This window comes from Abrus precatorius, unplaced genomic scaffold (assembly GCF_003935025.1).
Source record: "Abrus precatorius isolate BTA unplaced genomic scaffold, Abrus_2018 Scaffold4, whole genome shotgun sequence".
In the NCBI taxonomy this organism is placed as follows: Eukaryota; Viridiplantae; Streptophyta; class Magnoliopsida; order Fabales; family Fabaceae; genus Abrus; species Abrus precatorius.
In genome coordinates, this window is record NW_020874384.1 from 17,290,319 (window position 1) to 17,308,872 (window position 18,554).

Genomic DNA, 18,554 nt, shown 5'->3' on the forward strand with positions numbered 1-18,554 from the left:
ACTCTTCTTGGAGCTTTGGTCAAAGATGTAAAGAACTCAATCAAGCTCAACCACCTGGATTTAGAGTTGGTTTCTTTCTCTAATTGTCACAAGCAAACTCACATGTAATGTCTGATTTTATGTAGCTTTTGTACCTTTCTCACTTGCGTCCAGCGAAATATCATTTGTCACTGAACACCTCCCTTTTCATTTCTCCTTTTAATGACTTTGACGGATCATTAAAACAATACATAGAAAAACTTTTCTTTTCCCATGCTCAAATTCGATTCATTTACGGATCATAAATATCGACCAAATGAGCTGTGCATTATATAATGACAGGGAGAAGTTTGAGGACATATATAAGTTGTTATGTTGGATGGGCATGAACAAAGTTCCTATGCTCATAGATGACGTTTCTGCGGTAAGTGCGTGTTTTTACATGGATTTCGATGACAAAGACAAGGCTGTGCACTGCAGACTGAAGCCACTCTTGTCTTGTATAGGAGTTTCTTTTGAACAGGATATATAAGTAAATAATCTATGTTAGTTATTTCTTGATAATGTTGTAGCTCAATTTCTATCATGATATATAGGGAATCTAATTTTAGCTACATACCTCATGGTCACGAGCACCTATGCCATTTGTTTTGTCCATTATGCGACCCTCTTGCATTCATGATCTAATCATGTTATGTTCAGAGTCCCCTCTCTATTATCATTGTGCCTTTTTCGCTCACAAGCATTGAATGTGTTGATGATTTGAATTGGTAGTAAGATACCATGTTTGCTCATTCATATTATCTATTATTAAATTCTTTCGAACTTTGCTATAATATAAAATTATTTGTAATTTTTTACTCAAATTTTTAAGCTTTTAAATTAGTTGGTCCTGTATTATTAATTCAAATGTTTGAAATTGTTGATTTAAGGATAAAAAAATTAACAATTTTTGATTTAATGTAATTTTAATTTTATTTTATATATAGTATTTTCACCTATAAAATTATCTTTTTATTAAAAATTTAACTTAACAATATATAATATAAACTAATAATATTATAAGTGTAAAATTTTTGGTTCAAAATAAATTTTAGAATTTAAAATACATATCAAACTATAAATTATTTTAATACAATTAATAAAATAATTTAAATATATAAATTTATCTGTTTATTGAAAATTTAACTTAACAATATATAATTGATCAATTGGATTTTTATAACATTATTTTCTCTAATTCCTAGCTCATTAATCCTCTTTTGTGCTTAATTGGTTGAATTATATCATTTTATGATGTTTGAATTTTATTTGGACTTTATTTAATTTTTTCAGTATTTGACAAATTCTGATACTGTTTTGGTTTCTGGACCATATCTTGAGTTGTAGAACTTCTTTCATTATGATTCTTGATTTGTAGGAAAGCTAAGAGAAAAGCGCACAATTCCTATGAGAGGTCAGAAACCAATTCTGATGATAAGAAGCTGAAACTGAACCTGAAAAAAGTTGGAACGCTACAGTCGCAGATCTTGAGTAAGGTGCAGTATTTGGGCCATATCTTAGTCCACAGACATCCAATTAAGCCCATTCTAGTGGCGTTTTGAAGCTGACATCCAAGGTTACAATTGTACTTAGGCCACGAACCAAAAAGAGGCCGTTTTCATAGCCCAAAAAATGGAACAAAGTGACAAACGAAATTTTAAATTTTGAATTTAATTTTTTGGCTCTTCTCTTCTCTTCTCTCTCTCTCAGCTCCTCTCACCTTTACGACTTGTTGTTTTCCTCCATTAATGGAGGCTTAGATTTTCATCTAATTCAAGGATTAAAAGAGACGTGACACTCTTGAGGATTGGTCTCACATTGGCATAAATTCAATAACAAATTTGGTTTCATCTCTTCCTTATTTTTTCCTTTTGCTAATTATATTTTTGAATTAAAGTTATTTGTTTGGATTGATGATTATGCATCTGGTTGATTACGTATTATTCGATTGATGTATGTAATTCAGTTTTAAGGAACGTTAATTAGATTTTCAGGTTTGAGATCTAAGATTAATGGCATTGGTGAATTAAATTACATAAATCGATTAGGTTCTAGAGGTTTCTGAACTTTGATCCAATTGTATGTTAATCAAATGCATGAAGGTTCTCGTGTGAATGCTTAATTTGAATTGAGGTTTCATTCGAATTTAATGTTAATCACTAATTTATTGTTTAATGCATCTTCTTGAAATCCGGTGATAGAGTGGTCATAGTTATTCTAAATTCTTGGATTAGAGTTTTTAATTATTTTTAACTTTTGATTCTAATTAGTTATTCTATAAATCAAACCCCCTCTAAAACTTTTATAATCGTATAACATTATCATTGTTGGGAGACGACTCAGATTACACCTCTTACTACATAATTTTTATGCAATTCGGTTTTTATTAATTTGTCTGAGAGGGACACTAGCAATCAATAATATAAACTAATATTTTTGTAAATGTAATTTTTTTAATTCAAAGCATATTTTAGTATTTGAAGTACAGATTAAAATATAGATTGTATATGTAGTATTTAATAAAATAATTTAAATTAATATCACTCAAATTAAACTAATATTCTATAAAATAAATATATAATTTTAATATTTAATTATTTTTGTTCATTAGGTACAATTTTATTTGATAATAAAATTTTTAAATTTTTTTACATTTAAAAATTTAATAATTTTTTATTAAGCGTTATGTCATTCACAATAATATTGTTATTCACATTTTTAACATAATATAACTATTATTTATAATAAATATTCTTTAAATACAATTCATAATAAGTATAAATCAGATATAATTTTAATTCATAAATTATGAAAAATATTATAATTAATTTTAATAAACGGTAATTTAAGACAAATTATAGTATGAATATTTATGTTACTATTTATTACATAATATAACTATCAATTCTAATAAACATTATTTAAATATAATTCAAAGATAATAAGTATAAATAAAATATAATTTTAATTTATAAGTTATATATTTCAAATTTTAATGTATAGAGTAATAAGTAAGTGCAGTTAATAGGAATGATTTTGTATTTAATTATTAAAATTCTATATTTTCACTATATGATTATTCAAAATTTTTAGATTGAAATACAGGTTCTAATATTTTTAAAAAAATTTCTAAGAGTATTGTGTTACAAACACAGAAAATCATGTTTCGTAATAGAAAAATTGAGTCATTTTGTATACTTAGAATTAATTTATAGGATATAAATCAAAATATAGGTATTATTCATAAAAATATTAATTCAATATAAATATTTTTTATAAATATAATTATTTATTATGTTATATTCTTAAAATTATACATTTTTTTATATAAAACTAGTTGATATATCAAATATTAGACTACAGAGATAGATATAAAGACATTACACAAAAATTATATCTGAAAGCAACTATAAAATCTCAAATACACTGCATCAAAATGGTTATAACACATCCAATTTTTTTTAATGACAATACAATATTTTAATGTGTTTATATTAAAGTCATATTTATATATTATAAAATAATTACAAACCTAATAATATATATACTTTTTTTACTTATCTTTAATTCAATCTACATATTTTCTTTCATCTAACATTTTAAATTCTATTTGAATTAATATTTATTTTTTAATAATTTTTTAAAATATTATTATATTATTAAATAACTCTATAGTTACATTTTTTTATTAATTTTTATTTACAAAGATAAATAATAAATAATAAATAAACCATATTAATTATTTTTAAAATTGAAAACAAATGTATAAAAAAATTAATAAATTTATTATTTTAATTTTATGACTCAAACAATAAAATTTTATTATACTTAATTAGTTACTAAATAAAATTAATTTATTGATAATATTAATCAATATTAATTCTCTTAAGTTGTAAAGTAATATAAAATAATTTAATCATTTAAAAAAATCAATTCTATATAATTTTTAGTTTTATTTTATCAACAAGTAAACTTCAAAATTTAGAATATATATTGCATTATTATTAAGTTTTATTTACAATAATTTTGTATGATAATTTTATTTATATATAAAAAATTAATATATTTTTATTTTTAGATATTAACATATAGTTTTATATATGAAATAAAATTTTTAAAACTTCATATATTAGTTGAATAAATACAATTTTATTTTTGTACATATTAGTCTGATGAGTTATTTTTAAAAAAAATATGATATCATCCTTTAAAAAAATTATATAGTAAAATTTTATTAATAATTTAAAATTAGAAAAATAAATAAACAACTTATGTATATATTTAGTTCAACAAATATAAATATATGCATATGTAAAAAACTATAAAGTCTTTTATTTAAAATTTATAATTTATATTAAAAAAATTATTATATTTAATAATTTATTTTTATAACTATTTATTTTTGAAATTTTATAATGATGAATAGTTTATGATATTATGACACAATATCAATTTTAGTTTTACATTTTAAAATAAGATATTGTATGCTATTTAAAATTAATTTCTTAATTATATTATAAATTATTTTCTAGTCTATCAAACATTCTAATTTGATATAACTAATTTAGAAAATATAAAATTATATATATTTTAATTTTACAGTACTAATCTAATATGTATGATATTTTTTGTAAATAAATTTGTTTATGTAACATTATAAAAAATAATATATTTTAATTTGCATACATTACCATATATTTTTTTATGTATTTATATTAAAAATTTTATTGTCATCATTTTTAGTAAAATTATAACAGTAATAAAAAAATTATTTATAAAATAAATATTTATTAATGTTATATTAAATTTTTTAAATTAATTTAAAGAAATTTAGAAAATTTGTAAGTAGGTTGATATTTATTTATTTATCTTTTAAAATTTATTATAATTATTACCATAATAAATTTATTAAATTATAGTTAGAACATATCTATTTTTTTAATGATAATATAATATTTTTATGTATTTATATTAAATTTATATTTATATATCTCTAAAATAATTAGAAACCTAATAATAATATATATATTTTTACTTATTTTTAGTTTAATTTATATATTTCTTTTTATATAGTATTTTAAATTTATATTTAAATTTTATTTAAAATAATATTTGTTCTTTTAATAAAATATTTTAAATATTGTTTGATCATTAAATTAGTTTAGAGATACATTTTTTATTAATTTTTGATTAAAATAATAAATAATAAATAAATTGTATTAATTATTTTTAGAAATTAAAAAAAAAATATAAAAACAATTAATAAATTTATTATTTTAATTTTATAATCCAAATAACATAATTTTATTATATTTAATTAGCTATTAAATAAAATTAATTTATTTGTAATTCAATCAGTATTAATTCTATTAAGTTATCAAAGAATATAAAATAATTTAATCATTTAAAAAAAATAAATTCTTAATTTTTTATCAATAAGTAAACTTTTTAATTCAATATATATATATATATATATATTATTAATTTTTATTTATAATAATTTTGTATAGTAATTTTATTTATATATAAAAAGTTTAATATATTTTGGTTTTTAAATATTAACATATATTTTTGTATATATTAATATTCAAAGTAAATTTTTAAAATTACATACATTAGTTGAATAAATACTTTATTTTTGTATATATCAGTTTGATAAGTTATTTTAAAAAAATATGATATAATGTTTGAATAATTATATAATAAAATTTTATTAATAATTTTAAATTATAATTATAAATAAACAGTGTATCATATAAGTTTAATTCAACAAATATAAATAAATATATAAATAAAAAATTATAAGGCTTTTTATTTAAATTTTATAATTTATATTAAAAAGTTTATTATATTTAATAATTTATTATTATAATTATTTGTTTAAAATTTTATAATAATAGATGATTTATGATATTGTAAAATAATATAAATTTTATTTTTGTATTTTAAAAATAATATATTTGTATGCTATTATGTTTTATGCTAAGAAATACTAAATTATACATATTTTAAATAATAATTTATTTAGAAAAATAAATTTTTTATTATATTTATTATTTTGTATATTTAAATTATATATTTTATATTTTAAAATAAATTAATTTAATAAAAAATAAATAAATTGTGCAATGTACAAACATATTTTTGAGTTAAAAAATAATTTTAAATATGTTAAGATATTATATATCATATTAAATATTTTTTATGATTTTAAGACATTGATCATTTTTATATCTAATAAAATTTTATTTTTTACTTTATACTACATAATTTTGAACATACTAAAAATAATTAAAAATCATGTTAAAAAATAAGTTCATATCATCCTAAAAAAGGAATTGGATATTTAATTTGTTAAATTAGTATTTAACAAGTTATTCTTATACATTTTTTAATGATAAATTTTATTAAAACAAATTGAAATATTTTATTTTAAAATAAACTAAAAATAACTTTCATAAATGATAACCTGTTATTCATAAATTGTTTGAGTTATTCCAAAGATGTCGTAAATTTCATAAATTTTCCGTATATTATTCCTAAGATGCCCTTAAATGGAAAAGCTGTATTATAACATCATGTTACAATATTATTCCTAAATTGCTTAGTAATATATTGTACACTGTTAAATCATCATGTTCCAATGGAAACCTGGTCCATATTACAAGCTGCCAAACACTAAAACCTTAAGAAGGCGCTTGTTGTAGAGCGCTTTCTTCATTTCTTAAACCCTTCACACAAACGCACCCTCTGGTTTGTGGGTTTCTCTCTCTGCATTGGTTACTTCTCTCTCCGCAATTCACATCATGTATCGCTTGGCTTCTAGTCTCGCCTCCAAAGCTAGGTCACTCTTCAATCCCACTCTTTTTTTTATGTTTTTTTTCTTTTTTTTTGTTTTCAATTGGAATTAATTGTCTCTTTGATCCTTACAATGACATTGTTCTTCTAAATGTTAATTCTTGTTTTTTTGGTTGCAGGATTGCTAGGAATAGCAGCCATCAGGTGGAACACCAATCCATTTTTCTTTACTGTTATCACTTTTATTTAAGATTTTTTTAATCTAAAATATCTCTATTATTAATATGGTTGCAGTATTTAAAATACCCTTACTATTAATATGGTTACAACAGAAAAAAATAAAATTAAAAAGATTTAAATGGAAGTTAGTGACAACCAACAGACCCTGTTGTTTTTATAATGTTTGTTGACATTTGAAAATGTTTTGGAGATTGTGTTTCATGGATGGCTTCCTTTTCTGCATTGTGTAGGTCAGTTGGAGCAGAAACTATGCGGCCAAAGACATCAAATTTGGTGTGGAGGCTCGAGCTCTGATGCTTAGGGGCATTGAAGAGCTTGCTGATGCTGTCAAAGTAACCATGGGTCCTAAGGTAATTCACTTGATTGTTTGTTGCTTTTGCACTCGTTGTTGATACTGATGGATGGGGAAAGTTATTGTTGGTAAAGTTGGAAGGGTAACATTGCTGATCCCTGATCCTTATGAAGTGTATTCTTGCTCTTTTGAGGAACAAGAATCACTATTTAACAGAAGAATGAACCATACTAATGTGTTTGTTTTGAGTGTGTAATGCCATCATTCGATATTTTTGTGTTGATGTATAGTTTATTATGTTTTAGGGCCGTAATGTGGTGATTGAGCAAAGTTTTGGTGCCCCTAAAGTGACCAAAGATGGAGTAACTGTTGCCAAGAGCATTGAATTCAAGGATAAAATTAAGAATGTTGGTGCCAGTCTTGTAAAGCAGGTTGCAAATGCTACCAGTGATGTGGCTGGTGATGGTAAGCTGATATATCGGAAGAATATATTTCTGTATAGTTAAATTTTCACCATTGGTTACTGTGTTATTTACACAATGCTAGGTTGCATGGTTCTGTGATTATTGAATTAGTTTGGCTTCCATCTTAAGTTGTGCCAATGATGTTAGAAAACCATATACTAGCATTCAGCGTGCTGGTATTATGCAGTTAGGTTGATGATGTCATGATGACAGAATAATGAGGGAGCATTTCAAATGTTCTACAGGAACCACATGTGCAACAGTCCTTACTCGAGCAATATTTACTGAAGGATGCAAATCAGTTGCTGCTGGAATGGAGCTGAGGCGTGGTATAACTATGGCTGTTGATGCTGTGGTGACCAACCTGAAGAGCAGAGCACTGATGATTAGCAAATCTGAAGAAATAGCACAGGTTTGCGAATCAAACTTTTTTAGTGCCTCCTCTCCAATATTGCAGGAAATGCTAATAAGGACTCTTTGGGTTTTCAGTTGAGTCTAGTGGCATCAAGTGATCCATGTAGTTGACCTCACCGATAAGGCTTTGTTATATAGTTGTTGTTGGATTTCTAATTTTGAATTTGTTTTGATAGGTTGGGACAATATCTGCTAATGGGGAGAGGGAAATTGGTGAGTTGATTGCAAAAGCTATGGAGACAGTTGGCAAAGAGGGAGTAATCACAATTGCAGTAAGTTTTTATCTGATCATCTTATTGATATTTATTTTATGCCTTTTACCTTACACATGGAAAGACAGTTATTTATTTTTCTTTTCTGGGAAAAAGGGATGGGGTTGTTTAATAGTCTTGATAATTCAATGCCCCAAGAGGTTTCTTCTGAAGTTTTCTTTTGTACCCATTCTTTTCTCCGCCACATGGTTCTAGATTGCATCTTGGCCATCCATTATGGAGTCATTTCTTTTCATTATGAGGGAATGAAGCTTGATAGGAGCTACATATCTCCTTATTTCATTACAAACCAGAAATGTGTACGCTCTTTCTTTACCTCTACTTCACATTCACAACATCAGAGTATTTATTCAAGGATTTTATTAAGTGCCTTGTTCATGAAAATTGTTTTTATACCCTTTTAACAAAGGCATGTCTTGTGCCAACAGGAACTTGAGGATCCTCTCATTCTAATCCATGAGAAAAAAATATCAAGTATTAATGCTGTAGTTAAAAGTTCTAGAGTTGGCTTTGAAGGTGAGCGGTGTCATTCACTTTCTTTTATCTTTTGACTTTTAAACTATTGGCATTATCTGACACCTACCCGTCTCCAGAGACAAAGACCATTATTGATTGTTGCCGAGGATGTGGAAAGTGATGCACTTGCAACTCTTATTCTAAATAAGCTTCGTGCTGGAATTAAGGTGTGTTTTGCCTTTCTGTAGGTTAGGATTTTAGTTTTTAAGTTCCTAAAAATTTGGATCTTTGATTGTTCTGGGTTGATTGTTATATCTGATGCTTTGCTGTAGGTATGTGCTATTATAGCCCCTGGTTTTGGTGAAAATAGGAAATCTGGTCTTCAAGATCTTGCAGTTCTCACAGGAGGAGCAGTAAGTTCACTGTTCTTTGAGGTTACTGCTGCTTCATATCTTGTCAACTTGTTAACAATGCCTTTTCTGTATCCTAATAGCTTATTACTGAAGAGCTTGGCTTGAAGCTGGAGAAGGTGGGTCTGGATATGCTTGGCACCTGCAAAAAAGTAAGATTTAGCTTGATTTGCAATGCATTTGAGTCCCTCAGAATTTTGCTACTGTTTTGATGGGTTAATGTTTTTTGCTGATTCTTGTCGGGCTTTCCTGTATCCATAGTCTTGGAATAAATTTCCAATGAAACTGTCCTCTATTCTTGCCCTGACAATTTGTAGGGTAAATCATTAATGTATTGTAGACAACTAACCACAGCTCTTAATGTTGTAGATAACCATTTCTAAGGATGACACTGTCATTCTTGATGGAGCAGGTGACAAGAAATCAATTGAGGAAAGATGTGAACACGTTTGAGTTGATCTATAGATTTGATTTTTCCATGGTTCATGTTTTCCATTTTCGTCCTATGATCATCAAGTTTAATGATGATGCATGTGACTTGTTAGTGATGAATTCTGACGACAGATTAGGTCAGCAATTGAAAATAGCACTTCAGATTACGACAAGGAAAAATTACAGGAAAAATTTGCCAAACTTTCTGGTGGTGTTGCAGTGCTTAAGGTATGCCTACTTAAGTAAATCGTGATTTTTAATGGTTTTCTTTCGCCAGTGGACATCCCAACAAGTTTCTACAAGGGCAAAATTAACATTTGAAACTGCTCCTTTGCAGATTGGCGGAGCCAGCGAGGCTGAAGTTGGTGAGAAGAAGGATATAGTGACAGATGCTTTAAATGCAACTAAGGCAGCTGTAGAGGAGGGCATAGTTCCAGGTAAAATATTGATACTGACATTTTTATGATTAATTTTACAATCTGCAATCAGATCTTATCCAACTTTGATTTTTTATCCTATTTCAGGTGGTGGTGTTACTCTCCTAATATGCATCACAGGAGTTGGATAAACTTCAAACTGCTAACTTCTAGCAGAAGATTGGGTGTTCAGATTATCCAAAACGCTCTGAAGGTTTTTGTTGCTGAAATTTTGCTGATTTCCTCTCTAGCTCCTCCTAGATCAAATAAAATATTTATTTTAATAACATTTTAAAAATAATAATTAACATAAAAAAATATTTAAGAACATTAAATATTTTTAAAAATATAAAATTATTTTAATATTATGAGTAAGAGAAGGATGATCATTAAAAAATTAAAGATAATTCACTTTCATTTTAATCTATCAAAAACTAGTAACCTGCCTCACTTTTGAGATGAGTCTGGTTAACTCAGAATAAAAAAAAATAAAGTAAACAAAATATATAATAAAAAGTAAAAGTAAAATTAATTTAAATAATATAAATAATTAATTTTGTTAAATATTAACATAAATTGACGAGTTGAATCCCCTTTGCCAAACCTATAAAAGCCTGGTAAACCCGACATTATTACTTAATGGTCCGGGTCGGTTTGCTGTTTGCGTTTTAGCGGCAAATTGATATCCTCTCCAACGTGAACCAATCAGCGCCGACCATCTCCTGTCATCGGCGACGCCGTAGCTTCAAGATGGCGAACCGCTTCCTCTCCGCCGGAATCAAACGGTACGCCAAACCTATTCTCCTTTTCCCGCATTTTTATGATAAAGCTAAACTTGCAAAATTTGGCAGCATCAGTTGTGTGTTCGGTGCACGAAGTCTATGTAGCACCACAGCATCTCGCGCTTCTGCGTTCAATGCGACGGAGGAGCCTTTCGCGCAAAACAACCCGAAGAACCGAATTCCAGGACTCAGATCACCAAAGAAGAGTCCAGTGCTAGCGCTTCAAAATTGGGTGGACCAAGGAAACAGGATTTCACCCTCCGAGCTCAGACGCATCGCCAGAAACCTTGTTAAATCGAAGCGCTACCACCACGCCCTCGAGGTTCGATTTACTTTTCCTATCTGTGATTTTTGCAAAACTGAAGTAGAATAGAATAGTTAATCGCGGCCGCTACAGTGTGGGGAGTGAAATCCCGACTTTTCCCTCGCTTTTCTGAGTTTCGGCTCACATTTGTCCGGGATATTTTCGTGATTTACTATCCTTTTTGCGTCAGAAGGATAATGATGAAGAAAGGTTAGAAGACCTTGGGGATTCTGAAGAATAGGTTAAATCTATATATTATTTCATTAAGACATTATAAAAATATATACAACAGACTTACTTATTTTAGGAAACATAATAACTTCATATGCTATTCTACAATCCCTTGAATCATGGACTCTTTCCTAATTATATATTCTACATATCTGTATAGATAAAACAAATCTCCTAAATTATTCTTTCCTAAAAATACTCAGTTTTCCACATTCCCTCTCAAGCTGTTGAATAGGCATTTTTCATTCTCAGCTTGGACACAATCATGATCGTCTTCATTTTCTTAGACCGCTTCTTCTTGGCCTCTTTCACTTTCTTGAATGACTTTCCCTTCATTTTCAAATTAATCAAGTATGGGTTCAAATGTCAGGTCTGGCAAAATGGATAGATGAGAATTAGTCTCCTTATCTTCCCTAGAGCTCTCCCCCTGAAGATAAGGTTTACTAAAATGGCTCTCTTCATTGAAGGTGACATCACACATTGTTTTAGACTGTGGATGGTAACATTTATAGCCCTTTTGGGTGGAAGAGTAAGCGACAAAGATATATCTTAAGGATCTAGAATCAAGTTTCCCTCTATAAGTACAATGAATGTGGACAAAGGAGAGATAACAAAAAATTTGCAGCTTAAGATTGTTTGTAGTGGACAGAAGAAACATAATAACTCCCTATTCTAATCTAGTATCCCTTGAATCATGGACTCTTTCCTAATTATACATTTTACATATCTATACAGAAAATTAAACAAATATCCTAAATTATTCTTTCCTAAAAATACTTGGTTTCCTAGGGGGATGATGAGTTTGATTGATGAATTAGGGGAACTGTTGCTTATGGTTGTTACTACCAGCATGAGGTTTAGCATATGCCTTTGGTGCAGAAACTTATTTAGAATTTGGTACTGTACTCTTTATTTTGTTATATGCTTCTTTTTGTTATTGACTTATTTAGTTATACCTTCATTTAATTGTGATGGTACCTTTTAAGTTATGAGTTTTGAGCAATAATGATGAGTATATCTTAAAATTTGAATAATTTTATAGTTTTTAGCATTGATATGGATGTAGTATAAATTATTTGCACTGTATCATATATTTTTGGTAGTGGCAGCTATGCAATCCACTCTACCATTAGTGTTTTTCAGGTGAGCCAGTTTGCCCTACTTTCCAGGATTGACTACTTAAGGCATTGCATAACATACGGTTGCTGATTATGGGTTTTTTCAATCTGTGATGAGCAAGTCATTGCAATGCAATTTATGAATTTTATAAACAGCCTATTCAATTTGTTTGGCAATTTAAACCTCTTAATTATTCTTTGACACAGGTGTTTAAATGGATGGAAAACCAGAAGAAGTTCTATGTGATCCCATCTGACCATGCTATGAAATTGGAATTGATCATTAAAAATTATGGTCTAATGGAAGCTGAAGACTATTTTATGAATATACCTGGCTCTGCTGCAAAGAAAGTTGCCTGTCTCACCCTTCTACGTGGCTATATAACAGAGAGGACACTAGTAAAGCTGAGACTTTCATGGTGAAGCTCTATGAACTGGGGCTGGTGGTGAGCCCTCACCCTTATAATGAGATGATGAAACTATATCTAGCCACCTGTGAGTACAGGAAGGTACCCCTTGTTATCCAGCAAATGATGCATAATAAAGTATCCTGCAATGTTCTATCCTACAACCTTTGGATGAATGCTTGTGGTGAGGAAGAAGGATATGGGGTTGCAGCAGTAGAGGCAGTTTTTAGAATAATGCAAAATGACAAGACTGTTGAAGTTGGATGGAGCAGTCTTGCTACATTAGCCAATGTTTATAAGAAAGTGGGACAATCTAAGAAAGCTGTTCAGGTTCTCAAAATTGCTGAAAATAAACTATCTACCAGTAACCATCTTGGTTATTTCTTCCTAATAACACTATATACTTCTTTGAAGCAAAAGGAAGGAGTCTTGCGGTTATGGGAAGCTAGTAAGGCAGTTGGTAGAAGAATGAGTTGTGCCAACTACATTTGCATATTAACATGCTTGGTGAAACTTGGGGACATTGTACAAGCCAAGAGAATCTTCTTAGAATGGGAGTCTAATTGTCTGAAGTATGATATCAGAGTCTCTAATGTTCTTTTGGGTGCATATGTGCGGAATGGATTAATGGAAGAAGCTGAATCATTGCATCTCCAGACATTGCAGAAGGGTGGTTGTCCAAACTACAAAACGTGGGAAATTCTCATAGAAGGATACATCAATAGGCGAAAAATGGATGAGGCTATTATTGCCATGAAAAGAGCTTTGACTATGATGAAAGATTGTCATTGGAGGCCACCACATGGACTTGTTTTAGCCATTGCAGAGTATTTGGGAAAAGATGGGAACTTTGAATATGCTAATAAGTATATTACAGACATCCATAATTTTGGTCTTTTTAGTTTATCGTTGTATAAAATATTGCTTAGAATGCACCTCTCTGCAAACAAACCACCTTTCCATATCCTTAAAATGATGGATGAAGATAAAGTTGTGATGGATAATGAGACACTTTCCATTCTCAAAGCCTTCACTAGGTAGGTAACAACAATCCATTAAGATTTTCTGTTTGCTTGTTGCAAGTTGTGCATCCCCCCATCAGTTTGTTGTTGCACGTCGTAACATGGAAGGAGGATTTCATGTACCTCCATGAAGATCTTCAACATCTATACTCATATTTTTGTAAGCTCCATTCAGGTTGAAGTGCCAGGAGGTGAAGTAGTAACCTTGAAGTCAATTCCATACTTGGGTAATTCCTCTCCTTAATAAACAAGTTAAATTTTTTTCATACAACATTGTCCCATAAAACTTGGAAGGAGGACTTAATGTAACTTCATAAAGTTTCCCAACATCTATACTCATATTTTCACAAGTTCAATTTTGTTAGGAAGGAAGTAGTGAGCTCTTTTATTAATCATGTTGATGTTCAATTCCCTCAATTTTCATTGAAATATGGTTTGTTATAAGGGTTTTGTTAAGCTCTTTACTAACTTTAAAAACTAAATAAATAGGTTCCTCCATTCCAATCATACTTTTGATGTGCAAATTTCCACATTCAACTTTTCAATTCTTGAAACTAGAAATAAAAATAAATAAATAAATCAATAACTTCATTCTTTTGGTAGTTTTCAGAATCTGAGAAAGAGGATGGGCTACTTGGCAATTGAAGGTGGAAAAGCTGCAGTTGGTGAGAAAACCTCATCCTCATCCCTATTACCTTTTGTTTTTACTTTTATTTACCTCACTCATTTTGGAAACAGAATACCATAACCCTTTCAACTTGAGCAAATGACTGATTTGTTTATTATCAATATTTTTTTAAAGAGATGAATGTTGATTGACATGCAATTTCTCTTTCCTTGAGTTTGGTTTTGGTGATGGCTATAGATGACGGAATTAGGATAATATAGCTCATTCTTTGTTTTTGTGAGTGCTTGCTTATGTGTGTCAGTAGGGGCGTCTAAAAAATCCAGTTATGGTGATCCAAATCAAAATCACTTAAAAAAAATCCAAACCGTTAAGAATAATTGGTTATAATGGCACACTTATTTTTAAATTGGTTTCTTATTTTAGGGTGTTTCTAACTGGTTATTTATTTGGATGGCCGCTATTTCAAATAGGCAATCATCTGGTTCCTAATCTTTGGGCTTCACGGGATAGATTTCTACAATCTTCAGCTACCATGCTGAAAAGGCATGGAATTTTAGCACCCTTGAATGCAAGTTATAGCTTCAGGGCTATTAGATTCCCATGCCTATAGCATAGTGGTATGACCATCAACCAAGATTTGCAACACCTATTGTTTTCATTTTACCTTTTCATATTGAATCAGTGGCATAAAGTAACAAAGCCTGGTGATGTTGATATCTGTTTGTACTATTCTATTTATAAGATTTAGTTTCTTGAGTTGTCTGCCTCCTCTAAAATTAATCCCTTTTTTTATTTCTATATACATGAATATTCTTTGTTTATGTTCACACATTTGTTTGTGTTTATGTTTTGCAACTCAGCGTTTAGTGTTCAAATTGAGATACATAGCCAAAGGAAATTTACTCCAAGGTAATAGAGAACTGGAAAGATAAACAAGCCTAGCCATGAGAGCAACTTATTTGGGAGAACACCAGGGTGTCTTTAGATGTCCATTGCTGGGCAGTGTTTTGGATAACATTTTGAAGGGAAAATTGCAACAACTGTGTTAGTACCGACAATTTTGGTCTTCCAAGTTTATCACTGTATTGCGTGGACTGCACCTTTCTGACGATGAGCTGACCTCTTCCATCTTCAAAATGTTGGAAGAATGATCAAAAACTTCTATTCTTGTAGCATTTAATGGGTTTCATTTTAATTGACAAATTCCTACTTGTTTCCTGTTGAGCATGTATGTTTTTTTCTTGGAAAAATTCAATTCATGCATCTTGTCGATACGTGTTCAGGTTTTAAGACTTGAAGCAAGAGGAGCACGAATGGTACTGAGAAGTCCAGTGCTGAGATTTTTTAAAGCTTTTTGGTCCATCATCAACCCAGATATTTGATCCATTCAGCAATCAATCCAGCATATAGTTAAATATCATTCAAGGTGTTTCCTTGATTTAAACATTGACAGCAACGCATAATATGGTAATATCAGGTAGATTACTTAACGAGTAGTTTTCCGCATTTCTATAACACGATAGGTTGACCATGAGCTCTGGTCCGTTTTTATTTATTGCAGTAAGCAACTCATATATCATAAAGAAAGATCAAGCATGGGCTAAGCAACGCATACTGCATGATATTGATGGCTAGGCTTTCAGGTGGAGGAAGACGTCAAGGCTTCGTGGAAGGCCTTGTTGTGGTTAAGCAGTTTATCACGGGGCGGTACACATTCTTTGATACCAGGACACTTAAGAAAATCGTCGAAGCTTTGACTCTTCATCAATTAGGTTTATGCCCACAATTTCCTCCACTATTCGAACCCAGATTCCAAGCCAGCCGATAGCAATATCAGCAAAGCCTATTTTTTCACCTCCATAGCAATATCACACATTCTTAATAATAATGCAATATCGCTTGTCTGCAGTGTTTTTGCAACAATGTATCTGTAAAATTCTGTTGCTACATTGTTTATGCCGGTTGAGCACTTACTACAGTCATCAGGCACATAACCGATAATTTTGCAGTTCTTATCGTCTCCAGAAGATTCCTATCCACGTTAGGATATTACTATTTTCTTTCCTCCATAGCCAAAATCAAATGAATTGTCAATTATATGTTTCTCAATTTTGTTTTGTGCACTTGCCTTTATGCAAACTCCTCGAAAAGTTAGGCATATTCATACTGCGGGTAATTCACTTTGTACAAACTAATTCATTCGATTAGATAGAAAAATCTGTTGTCGTTTATGGGCACATTATTTAAATGAATACGTGCTTTTATTATTTTCAAAAGATATGATGAAAAATTATAAAGATAAAAAATAGAAATAATGTTTTATTATTTTTAGTAGTAAAAAAATAATAATATATGGACAACATTCTAGAACAATTTAAATTATATATAATCACTGTATTTAAGTTTAAAAGATAGACTTCTGAATTAGCTAATTAAGTTTTTAAAAAAGAAAATGCATGTAGGCCTTGTACGTACTGAAAAGAAAAGATAGAGAAAAAAGAGAGAGAGAGAGAGAGAGAGAGAAACTGCGTTAAAGGAGATTAAACATGTATACTCAGTTGCTCGCAATTTATATCTCAGTTTTATTCTCGACAAGTTATATTTTTATTATAAGTTTTTGCTGAAATGAATTGTCGTGATTTTAAAATAGTGAAAACCTCCATTCACTTTAAAAATCTTTTTAACGAAAGAAAATTTAATTGTTTGGTTGCTAACCTTTCATCTTAGCTATTGTTTGTAGCTATACGTTTGCTTGTAAAAGGGTCTAAGAGATCAAAAAGATAGATCTTCATGTCTTAACATCAACAAATAAATCGAAAAAAAATATGCTCTTGGAGATTCGGCGGGGTCCATGATAAAAATTAATGGGAAACGTGCTAGGATTGAACCGTGTGAAAATAAACATGTTGTACTAGGTATTTATCTTAAAGCGTTATGCAAATGAGTTGCAGTGTTATTATGTGAACATAATATTATACAATTAAATATGAACACAAGAATCTCTCCAAGATTTCAGATCACTTGATGATTGCGATCGAGTAGATGCACCAACAAATAGGACAAACAATGCCTTCCTATACTAAAACCTAGGTAATAGATCCCCGTGTGTGGACAAAACTCCCAGTCATTGTTTATAATCAGATAATAGGTTCGTAGGTACTTATCATAATAATTTTTAAACGTATTACTTTGCCTTTTTCCGCGCCCTTCTGAATTCTGATATACATCATATCAAAATTCTCAAGAATTAACTCATATTGCGGTGTTTCTCTATATTTTACGATATTTTATTTTATTTTTGTTTCTGTCTCCGTTTTTTTAATTCTGCATTTTTTTATTTCTAACAATGTGACTAATTAAGAGATTGCAATGTGTTTGATATTCTATGGAACTACATAATCATTAAAAAATATTAAAACTAGAATGATCTCACCAAAGGATTAAAAATATATTTATACTTGCATGAGTTTGCATATTTGATTTCACTTCGTGGATGATTTTAGTAGGGCTAATTTGATTTATAAATTGGAAATTTTGTGGTAGATTCTAGCCCAGATTTGAAACTAACGAGTCAAAGGATGCTAAACGGTTAAATCCCTCTTTGGTTTCACTAATACATAATAGAGAACAAAAATGTAGCGGAAAGAAAAGCACTTAACGAACATAAAAGCTGCAACATATTCCACACCTGACCTTAGGGAGTTGAATAACTGAGACATTAACAGATAAAGAACTTTGATCTTCCCATAAATAAATTTACACATTAACATTATTACAAGCTTTGAAATAATAAATTTGGCAAAATGTTAACCCTACTAATCAAGAAGTAACACAACCCCTTCATGCT

The 18,554-nt window shown here is 29.3% G+C and overlaps 1 protein-coding gene and 1 pseudogene across 3 annotated transcripts; both read left to right on the top strand.

The window, feature by feature from the left end:
- The first annotated feature begins 6,823 nt into the window (after positions 1-6,823).
- On the top strand, positions 6,824-10,855 carry LOC113866224 (annotated as a pseudogene).
- On the top strand, positions 10,854-16,811 carry LOC113865482 (pentatricopeptide repeat-containing protein At5g27460-like). 3 transcript variants are annotated; one of them, XM_027500069.1, is made up of 7 exons: positions 10,854-11,000; positions 11,067-11,319; positions 12,858-14,094; positions 14,255-14,306; positions 14,683-14,744; positions 15,991-16,184; positions 16,269-16,779. In XM_027500069.1, the coding sequence occupies exons 3-4, from the start codon at positions 13,067-13,069 to the stop codon at positions 14,277-14,279; spliced, it is 1,053 nt and encodes a 350-aa protein (XP_027355870.1). In that variant the 5' UTR covers positions 10,854-11,000; positions 11,067-11,319; positions 12,858-13,066; the 3' UTR covers positions 14,280-14,306; positions 14,683-14,744; positions 15,991-16,184; positions 16,269-16,779. The 3 variants fall into 3 exon arrangements, with proteins under 3 accessions (XP_027355870.1, XP_027355871.1, XP_027355872.1); XM_027500070.1 differs by having other exon boundaries at positions 10,878-11,000; positions 12,858-14,306; positions 14,683-16,174; positions 16,269-16,811; XM_027500071.1 differs by lacking the exons at positions 14,255-14,306; positions 14,683-14,744; positions 15,991-16,184; positions 16,269-16,779 and adding an exon at positions 12,676-12,716 and having other exon boundaries at positions 10,878-11,000; positions 12,858-12,984.
- Positions 16,812-18,554: the final 1,743 nt, after the last annotated feature.

Excerpts from the sequence above, each read along its gene's own strand:
- LOC113865482 (XM_027500069.1), top strand. The coding sequence starts at position 13,067 with ATGGTGAAGCTCTATGAACTGGGGCTGGTGGTGAGCCCTCACCCTTAT. Across the intron at positions 14,095-14,254 it reads ATTCTCAAAGCCTTCACTAG|GTTGAAGTGCCAGGAGGTGA; the intron begins GTAGGTAACAAC and ends AGCTCCATTCAG.